The sequence below is a fragment of the Anastrepha ludens genome, chromosome 2 (assembly GCF_028408465.1).
Source record: "Anastrepha ludens isolate Willacy chromosome 2, idAnaLude1.1, whole genome shotgun sequence".
NCBI classification, from domain to species: Eukaryota; Metazoa; Arthropoda; class Insecta; order Diptera; family Tephritidae; genus Anastrepha; species Anastrepha ludens.
Genome location: NC_071498.1, coordinates 151,312,075 through 151,322,982, shown reverse-complemented (window position 1 = coordinate 151,322,982; position 10,908 = coordinate 151,312,075). Strand labels below are relative to the sequence as shown.

Here is a 10,908-nt window from a genome sequence, read left to right as displayed (position 1 = left end):
TCACTCCGCTCTTATCAATTTCCCCATGCTGCTCACATCAATTTCCCAAATTCTCCTGCCTACCAGTTTATTTGACGTGCATGTATTTCTGCTCACGTCATCGCATTTGAATGTTTTCTTTCATTTAAATATGTCTGCTATCATCAATTGTGATAACCGCACGATTTCCTTTCTAGCATTCTTCAATACTGACTTCTGCTATGGTAATTGAGTTTATGTCAAGAACTCTTTTGGCAAAGGTGCCATTGAAAATGGAGTAGATGTAAGTATTTGATTGACTTCAAAAGCAAGCAACTGTTTCTGACAAGTTCTGAATTATTTTCCTAAAAGCTTTTTTACTGCCACCGATCCAGTTTGACAGCCTGATTCAATTATCATTTCATTTCACTTTCGGCAAACTTTCATTGTTGGATTTCTTATGTTTAATTTTTTCCATTCTTATTTCAACTCCATCTTCACTCAGTGTTGGTATTGTGCCAATTTTTTTTTATGAAATGGAAGAATCGCAATTCCTTTCCTTTATAGCTTTTCTGAGAATTCAACAATTCAAGTCATTTAATATCTGCATCATTATTTTGATGGTACCTCCCATAGTTTTTGTTTTTTTTTTGTTTTGCGGTTTTGCTTTATTACGCAACCTTCGTGACCATCATCATTAACAACAACATCCGCCTCTTCTTCATTATCCTTTTATTTTTCAAGGTGAAATTTCAATTCGCTCGTGGAAGGCAGGAAATTCAACCTGTTTTTAAGTCTTTCGAATGAACAATATTACTAAACAAAGCAAAACCAGAAAGAAAGAGAATTAAAAAATAAAAAATAAATAAATAAATATAAAGGAAATTAATAGCATTGGTTTGTTGCGTAAAAAACTTGTGAAACAGGCATTTAATTGTCTTCAAGCAGGCCGCAGCGGCCACTGTGTGCAGGTACACAAATACAAGCATATGTCCTTGTGAATATTCATGATTTCTATAAGCGATAGTTCCCTGTATATACAGTAGGGAGCAAAAGTGTTTCCATAGTTAACATTCTCAACTTTGTGGGTCAATAAAATCCAAACGAATGGAGCAAATCAAAAACACCTTTTGTTCTAATAATATGTCTTTAATTCTTAACAAATTGCCATATATGATAAAAACAGATAAAAACAGAATCAGCAAAATATTCAAACAAAAAAAAAAAAAACAAAACAACTCGCATGTGTACAATTTTGCACCTTTAGTGAACAAAATGAAATATGATATGAAATTAATATTTTGTCCACAGACCCTTATTAGCTATTACACCTTTTTTTCGGTTTGGCATACTCTCGGCCAACTTCTCTATGGTTTCTTTTGGAATTCGTTTCCACTCCAGCTCTACACTCTTCCAAAGATCGTCTAAGTTGGATGGCGCTGATTGATATTGCCCGAGCCGTCGCTTCACGATTGACCACAGGTTCTCAATCGGATTGAGGTCGGTACTTTGAGCTGGCCACTCCATCAACTTAAAATTTTGGCTTTTTAACCATTCGCGGACAATTTGGCAGTGTGCTTCGGGTCCCCATCTTGTTGAAAAGTAATTTCCTCTTCGGGATATGCACACTTGTCCAGAAAATTTGATAGTTGGGTTTGCAAAATATTGAGGTAGTCTTCTTTTAACATTATACCATCAATTTTTTGTAATGGTCCAATGTGCCACCAAGTAAAGCATCCGCAAACTTTGACATTGCCTCCTCTATGCTTGACGGTTTGCTTCACATGGTGTTTTTGAAGCTTGTCGCCGGGCCTATGCCAATAGTATTGCTTGCCATCCGACTGAAAACGGTTGAACTTGGATTCATCTGACCAGATAACACGTTTCCAGTCATCCAGTCCAGTTTTTGTGTTCCCGGGCAAATTTCAATCAAGCCTTGACATTCTTCTCGCATAGAGCTGGTTTATTTTTTTTCACACTTGCCACATATCCAATCTTAGTATTAGGAACTTATCAGATCTCATTTTCGACATCATTAGCCTGGCGTCAGAGTCTTTTAAGAGGCGTTTACGGCCTGTAATAATGGTTTTGGGTGCAACATTTCGTATTTTTTGGACCTTGGACACCGCTGAATGGGAAATCTTAAGCTGATCTGCAATAGCACGAGTCGAACAGCCACTTTCATTTAGGCTAATAATACTATTTTCGAGATCAGACGAAAGCTACTTCATTTTTTCGCGGTACTTTATAGATTAATTGCTAAAATCAGCAAATCTGCTTCGAATAATAAGAAACACGTGATTTTCTGGATCATATAAGCGAAAAATGAACAAACAAAACATATAACGGTGAAACTGCATGTCTATTGCTGATAAGAGAATTAAGAAATCAAACAAAAGTAAGAATAACGGAAAGTGCAAAATTGTACACATGGGAGTTGTTTTGATTTTTTTTGTTTGAATATTTCACTGATTCTGTTTTGTTTTTATCATATACGGCAATTTGTTGAGGTTTAAAGACATATTATTAGAACAAAAAGTTTTTTTGATTTGCTTCTTCGTTTGCATTTTATTGGCCCACAAAGTTGATAATGTTAACTATGCAAACACTTTTGCTCCCTACTGTATGTATACAGCTGTGTTCAAATTAATAGAACCGCGACGAGTTACCAAATTTCACCAGTGTTCAACGAACTTCTTCTCCTGCCAGCTCCTGAAATTGTGTTAATGTGGCTCATTCTGGGGCTCAGTCCCTCGTTGGTTCGAATCTCGGTGAAAGCAAAATTAATAAAAACATTTCTCTAATAGCGGTCGCCCCTCGGCAGGCAATGGCAAACCTCCGAGTGTATTTCTGCCATGAAAAAGCTCCTAATAAAAATATCTGCCGTTCGGAGTCGGCTTGAAACTGTAGGTCCCTCCATTTGTGGAACAACATCAAGACGCACACCACAAATAGGAGGAGGAGCTCGGCCAAACACCCAAAAAGGGTGTACGCGCCAATTATATATTTTTATTTTTTAAGCCCCAAGTAGTTCCTAGTTTTCGCTCGTACATGTTTTATGTGCTCAAAAATCCACTTATTAATATTAAAAAAAAATGCCGTCTTTGCTTTAACAAACAAAATATTTCGTTTAGCGTTGCCAGTTGCCCCTGATATTTCTTAGAAACTATATGAACGCCTTCCGATTATAGGGCCTGCTTTTATATGTTGCCAGACAATTCCATCCAGAGCTATTTCAGTAATCTGGGCATTTTTACTAATCTCACTTTCATAATCTCAAAAAATCCTTCGACGCTTTTGTCCTCTGCGAATATTCAAAATGTTTTCTTCTTCATCGCTGGTATCAGACAAGTCAACACCATCAATTTGTACATTTTCCGAATCGGCATTTTCCCTGTCTGTACGCATTTCACTCATATATTGTATTTTTTGACGTAATAACGTCCTATAATTCAATGTAGTCGACCGCACGCACCAAAAAATGTGTCGTTATTTTGCTCATGCGTCGTTACCTTGCTTGAACTGCAAGCCAGAGCGCGGAACGAACGACAAAGAGGCACAATCGGCCCGCGCTTGAAAAAGTCAAATCGATGATGTTGCCTCTTATTGTTGTAGACTTATTAACGTCTGATGCACAATCGAAATTGAACATATCTTTCATGAATTTGATAAATGTTTCGTCATTTTTAACTTGATCAATTCCATTGCGATTCCATTTACCTCCTTCTCTATATCCATACAAAATATCTATCAAACAAATAAAATTAAAATTTTCTTTTGAAAAATACAACCATTTCATCACTATTTTCTTATGACGTTGTCACGTTAAACTATCTTCAGTAAACCGACTTTACAGACGACCTCTTTTTTTACTAATTTTCTCACGTGTTGTTTGCGCATATTTAGGAATAAAAAAATGACGCATTGATTATTATAAGATTTGTTTATTCTTGATTTTTCTTCCGTTCGTACACTATGGCATTCAAACTTATACTGCCCTTTTTAGATTTTTACCAACAGCATCAAGTACTTGGAAAGAGAATTACTGTTAGGAAGTCAGACTCTCAATAGCTTATTATGAGATAGAGAATATTCGAGAACACTCTGTTGCTGTTCGCTTATTCGCCGGTCAAATGACCGGGTGTGGTAAACAAGTCAACAGATGAACATTTATTAGTGAAAAAAAAAATCAAACACAAAAAAGGTAAATTGCTAAATTTGATAATATATGAATTTATATAAAGTTAAATTTACCAAGGAACAAATAGTCAGTTTAAGTCTTTAAATTCAATTTCGTAACCGGTCATTTGACCGGGCGCGGTACGGTTAGTGTTAAGAAAGCAGTACATTGGTTGCTTAGTTCTATAATTCCCGTACAGGATGCAAATACTTACTCCGACAGCCAGACGGCAATTAGGGTCTTGGGCTCGTTATTTGTGCGATCGAAATTAGTCGGGGAATGCCTTCACTTTTAGACTCATTTGGGTTCCCGGTCACAGCGGCATAGAGGGAAACTGCTGGGCTGATGAGCTGACTAGACAAGGGACCCTGAAAACGGTTTAATAGTAAACTGAGAGTATTGTGGTTCCCCTGAGAACCTGTGGTCTGCTTCTGGAAATATGAGCTTCGCGTTAACTCAGCGAGCGCTGGGTAAGTGCGCAAACGTGCAAAGTGAAAAGATCCTTCTGGCCTCGGGTAGATAGGAGGCAGTCTAAGGAACTTCTAAGACTAGCAAAGCTGCAGCTCGCGAATTTGGTAGGTACCTATCCTTAGCGGACAATACACGTTAGGTGTCCATGCGATGAGACTTGGGACTGCTTCAAGTTCTTTTGGCAGAAGCTCTCTGGAGAATCAGCTGGAATCATATCAGCACTTTCTCTGCAGCTGCCCTGCTCTCGCCGGGTGAAGACTTAGACATCTGGGCTCTCACTTTTTCGCTACGGATAATGCGGGTATGAATATCACACAGCTGATGAAATTCATCAGTAGCTTGCGGCGGCTAATATGAACGTAAATTAGTCATCCTCAAGTTCTAAGGTCCCTTCTTCCTTTTTTGAACTGTCTGGTTCCTTTCCTCCTGCTTTGCTCCTTTATAGTATCACAACGAACGAATTTTGAATATTTGTCCCAGTGGGCCCCTCGCAAGGGCAGCCATTTATCCTAACACAACCTAGGTACGTATTTTTTCCATAAGCCGATTATGATAAAATATACCAAGATTACAGTTTAATCACGAGTTAAGGCCTCACGAAAATCTATTCAGTAGTTTCGGTGACCAGGCAGACAAAAATTTTAAAAGTGGTACAAAAGCATTCTTGCACATTTTCGGCATCACCTTTGATCACTTTTTAAGGAAATACTGAATATATAGACACGACATCTCTACAGTTTTATTATAGCATGGATTATGAATCTCGCATTAAGTTGTCTTTAAAGCAGGTTTCTTCAGATTTGGGTTACATAAAATACGAATTTCTGCCGAATTTTGCAACTGGTACAGTTGTAATCAAAAGCGGACCAGTTCAAACGTGCCCACTTAAATCTATAATAGTTCAAGTAATGCAAGGTTTATAGGCTTTCCTTCATCTCAGTAGACGCTTATAAAAGATAAACGCACAGGCACAGAAAAAACAAGAATTTGGTGTTTTATTGAGACTTTATTTTTTTTATTCCCATGAATACGTAAAAACTACACATTTCATTTTCTCATTTTATACTATTTTTGAATTAAAGTAAAACATTTTTATACAAACAATTCAGTATTATTTATGCTGAGGGAAAGAATAAAAATATAAAAATAAATTCTATTTAATTTAAGTGGCATTCCTAGCACAAAATTTTTACTTTGAATGCAAAATGTGTACTTTTAAATTTTACAAATGACAGCAGAAAGAGGCGAGCACCACTGCTGTTACTTCAAAGTTAACTTTAATCAAATTTGTTTGTACTTTAGTTGCAAAATTTATAAAAAAATGTATAAGTCACAATCATGCAGACCATTTCGAAAATTGCTATTTCATGCCGGTGCACTTTTTTTTTCTTTAAATAAAATTTTTTACTTGTAAATATGCAACAAATCTTTTAAACAATTTTGTAGACACAATTAGTTTGCTAAACTCATTTCGTTAAATTAGAAACAATTTAAAAAAATTAATATTAATAAAACTTGAAAAATTAATTTTTTTTACACCGGCCTAAAAAATTTAAAAGAATTTAAAGAATTCAATTTAATGCAAAATAATTACAGATAGCACAAATCAGCCAAAAATTCGGTCACCACTGTATTTTGAGGTAATTAACACAAGTTTTCAAGAGTTTCTTTTTTTTTTTTGTTTTGCTCTAATTACCATATCAAATAAAAAATTTATCGCCACACAAGAACCAAAAAAACGTTGTAAAACAAATAAATCAGCTGTCGAAAACCACACATTTTTTGTCGAGCTTACAAAACATTTATTTATAATCTTAAAATTATGTAAATTTAATGTTAGAAAAAAAATACAGCTTAAAAATCTTAGCACGTCCACGCAACCGGTGACCACCTTAGTACACTGATTTAACACAAAGTGCGCAAGCCATGAGTTCCAGCGCCAGCAAACCACGTTGAGCATAAAAATGAGCGATGCTCCTCTGTGCGTCTTTACTACCATACACCTCTTGTGTGAGCAACAGAGCGAGCGCGAGCGCGAGAGCGTTTAAGATTGTACGGCTAACAATGCAGAGAGCTACTTTAAGTTGCTAATTGTTGTTTGTTTCTTTTTTGTTTTTTTTTTGTGCTGAAGATATTACCCATAGAGTCACCTTGATGGCTTGCAACGGAGAGAGCAGCAGGTGAGCAGCCACAAACAATTTCACTTTCATGCAGAACGCGAAAGTTGTATATATTTTGCTGCTCACTTTATTTTCTTTAATTTTCTCAGTGATCATTTTTACCGGTATGCGCTCTGCTTGGTATGTTTGACGGCATTCTCACACGAAACTGGCTCGGCTCTGAAATGGGCAGTTGTATATGTTTTTTGTTTGTTTTTTTGTTTTTTTTTGCTTTGTTTGTTTTGCTATTTCACCTCTGGTAAAGTGATGCTATGAATTTTGCTGTTGCCGTTGGCTGAACTGCCAAGTCGTCCTCTTTTTCAGGCGGTTTTGTTGTTGTTCGTTTTTTAGTTTTTGCAGTTGGAGCATCACAATATCCGTCAGTGGGGAATAAATAATTGTATTGTATGTAACTTGCGATGCACGCTGGATGGTTGGCTTTGTTTTCGTATTTTTCTTCTTCTTCGTCAGCTTTTTCTTGTATTTGTTGACAATGTAATTGCACACACGTACATACACACTGTGGCTTTTTACGCCTAATTGTTTCATGCTTTGTTTTTACTTATTTGCTATATTTTATTTCTCTTATTGTTTTGTTGTTGCATTTCTGTGTTTGTTATTGTGCTGGTTGTTGGCCTGCATACTGTGCCGTAATATGTTGATTGTGCGGTAATTTTAGTTGCAGTTTTACTTACTTCACTTCAAATGTTTTGTTCGTTTTATTTCGTTGGTTTATGTGATTACTTTCGGTTTTATATGAATGTGGCGTTTTCTTCTGCGCATTGGTGAATCTCTTTTGCATACTTGTATATGTTTGTTGTTTTTGTCATTTATGCACTGAATTTTCTGGAATTTTATATTCACCATGTTTTTATGTTTTCTTACTTTGCTCCAGTTTTTTATAATTTAATTGAAATTGTAAGTACTTGCCGGGTATTGCGAGGTTCAGAAAAACCATAAAAGTCATACATTTCTTTGGAGTTATATAAGCAATTAATAAAGAAGAGCAAAAAAGTTAGACACAAAAGATTTGGAATTTATTTTAATACATTAAATCTACTATTCCTGAGTTCGTTCTGAAGAACGTAATTTTCGGTTGAACTTATAGCTAAGCGCACTGACAATTAAATATCCACTGACTTCAACTCCAAAGTCGCTCTTCAAGTCTGCAGCAAGCAGCAGTTCAACAATGGCTGCCTCATATCATCTGCAATGTTATTGTTTGCTTTGTGATCTTCATCAATAATAGCTGCAGTTGTGCTCAAAAATGGCAACAACGCCAGTGGCGGCGATGCTGACGCCAACTGCAGCCAGCGACAGAAGCAGCGACAACTCTCCAGTTGTCATACGTCTGTACGAATGTTTGTATGCAGACGCGTTGTGGATCACTTGGCGAAGACGACAACTTGTTACAGTGATACACTCGCCAGCGCCTGTAGCAAAAACTAGCAACACTAACAACACGACGACTGCTACAAGTGTCTGTCTGTCTTCGGCGCATCGCATCGCATCGCCTTGTGAACCTTTACCGGTCGCACCACCAAATAGCCTACGACCGCTGCACATTATTCGGCATCGTAGCGCAACCGCACATACATGCACACACACACACACACACATGCACACATAAACATAGTCACTGTACACTGCCAGTGCATATGGTTGGGGAAGATGACGCTGACTATGGTGGCGCCTGAAAATTTTTGTATAAATTGCTGAAGTTTGAGTATTGCATCGTCAGTACAGCATTTGATTTAGTTTAATAAACAACATCAATAGCAACAGAAAGTGTAAAATATACAGAACTTTCCATCCTTCTATCCCCACTATTCACTATTTTTTTCACATAACCAAATCAAAAAATCAAACGAAACACTCCAAACACTGTGAAACACATCACTCATACGCACCGTTGCACCGAATAAGGATTACATACATATATACGGTACGAGTGTCTGTGTACGTGTGTTAAAGGATTAGAGCAGCAGTAATAAAACAACGTGTCGGTCGTGCAATCGGTTTCCGGTTTATAGAACATTCAACGTTAACGTCAAAGTGTGCGTGTGCTCGTTTTTCGCATTCGTAACGAAATGAAAGCCTTCATCTTATTATCCTGTATAGCGCTGTCGGCTGCTAGGCCCGAAGCAGGCTACGCTTATAACAGGCCTGGTGGTGGCGGTGGATTCGGCGGTGGCTCCGGTGGTTTCGGCGGCGGCTCTGGCGGATTTGGCGGTGGCGGCGGCGGCGGACTCGGCGGAGGACTTGGCGGTGGACTCGGTGGTGGTGGTGGACTCGGTGGAGGTGGCGGATTTGGCGGCGGCTCTGGCGGTGGTTTCGGCGGAGGTGGCTTTGGAGGTGGTTCCCTTGGCGGCGGCGGCGGCGGCGGCGGTGGTGGTGGCTTCGGAGGAGGTGTGTATAGAAATGGGGAAGAGAGAAAAAATGCGCAGTATTCTCAATGCGTGATTAATGTGTTGGAAAAACATTCTGAGCGCTGAAGCCTTAGAAAAAAACAAAAAATTAACCACTTTTGGCTCGAATCGAAAAGAAAGACAATCTGAGTGCACTAAGAGCGCTTTCAAGTGTTTGCTGGCTGATAGAGTAGTGCCTGATTACATTTTGATTTATCTGCAACAAACGCCTTGCATTTGCGTATACTGTAAATACAAGTAAAATGCGGGAAGAAGATTTTGTGCTACGGGTAATAGTTCGATTTTGGCTACACCAATAATTTTGACATGACTTTGAAAATATTTTCATACAACTTAGCAAAAAAAACAAAAAACAGCAAACAATTCATTCGAAAATTATTACAATTCTAAAACCGAATCAAATCCAACTAAGTTAATCAAAATGTACGCGCAACTCTTCACTCAGCAGGCATCTCTGCTTGAAAAATTTACCTTTTTTTAATTTCCCCTTTTTGCATTTTCTTTAATTCCCTTAGGTGTTGGTGGCGGTTTCGGAGGCGGCGGCGGTGGTGGTGGCGGTGGTACCACACTTGTGCAGAAACACATTTACGTTCACGTGCCCCCACCAGAGCAGGAGGATGTGCGTCCACGTCCCAACATTCCCATTGGCCAATCGCAGAAGCACTACAAGATCATCTTCATTAAGGCACCATCTCCACCCAGCTACCAGGCACCAGTTATTCCACTGCAGCCACAGAACGAAGAGAAGACACTCGTCTATGTTTTGGTCAAGAAACCAGAAGATCAGCAGGATATTGTCATTCCTACACCAGCGCCCACACAGCCCTCCAAGCCCGAAGTGTACTTCATCAAGTACAAGACCCAAAAGGATGGCGGCGGCGGCGGTGGTGGTGCTATTGGAGGAGGCGGCATTGGTGGTGGCATTGGAGGCGGTGGTATTGGAGGCGGCGGTATTGGCGGTGGTATCGGCGGTGGTATTGGCGGTGGTATTGGTGGCGGTATTGGCGGCGGTATCGGTGGCGGTGATGGTGGTTACTCCGGTGGTGGCGGCGGTGGTGGTGGTGGTGGTGACATCTCGGCGCCATCCTCCAACTACGGACCACCCGGCAAATCTGGACCTTATTAAATGGTTGCTTACAGCTAAAATTCAAGTGCAACAGAAACTATGCCACAAAAATGACAAAAGCGACGAAAACAAAAAAAAACTACGAAAATCACGACGGAATTCAAAGACGATGAACCAAAAACCAAACGATGCTGGACGAAATTCGACGACGCTGCGATGATAATAGCTAAAGTTGCCGGCTAGTCTTGTTAACCGATAACAAATTGGTTATTTGTTATTGTATTATATTTTTACTTGATTTTTGGTTTCGATTTTCGAGAAGTTCTATTCGAACCAAACGCTGTACAGGAAGCTTGAAGATGATAAAATCGAACAAAACAAAAGTTGCATAAAATGCCGAAAATGCTGTGACTAACCCATAAGCCAGGTCAGCGAAAAAAAACTGCCTGTAAAAAACCTTGACTTTGACCCAACAAGCACAGCACAGTGATGCGCCCAAATTGACACACCCAGCTATCGAGCGCAACACACGCGCTGAAGTGTGACTTGCCGCCAAAAATGCTTGCGGTGCTACTCTCTCATTGGACTCACTTGAATTGTTCGCCCTCAGAATTCTGTGCTCAAATGTCAAACGTCAAATGGTCG

At 39.0% G+C, this 10,908-nt stretch overlaps 1 protein-coding gene across 1 annotated transcript; it reads left to right on the top strand.

Annotated features, from left to right (window-relative positions):
• The first annotated feature begins 8,513 nt into the window (after positions 1 to 8,513).
• Positions 8,514 to 10,414, top strand: LOC128855603 (uncharacterized). The gene is made up of 2 exons (XM_054090636.1): positions 8,514 to 9,177; positions 9,713 to 10,414. The coding sequence occupies exons 1-2, from the start codon at positions 8,859 to 8,861 to the stop codon at positions 10,321 to 10,323; spliced, it is 930 nt and encodes a 309-aa protein (XP_053946611.1). The 5' UTR covers positions 8,514 to 8,858; the 3' UTR covers positions 10,324 to 10,414.
• Positions 10,415 to 10,908: the final 494 nt, after the last annotated feature.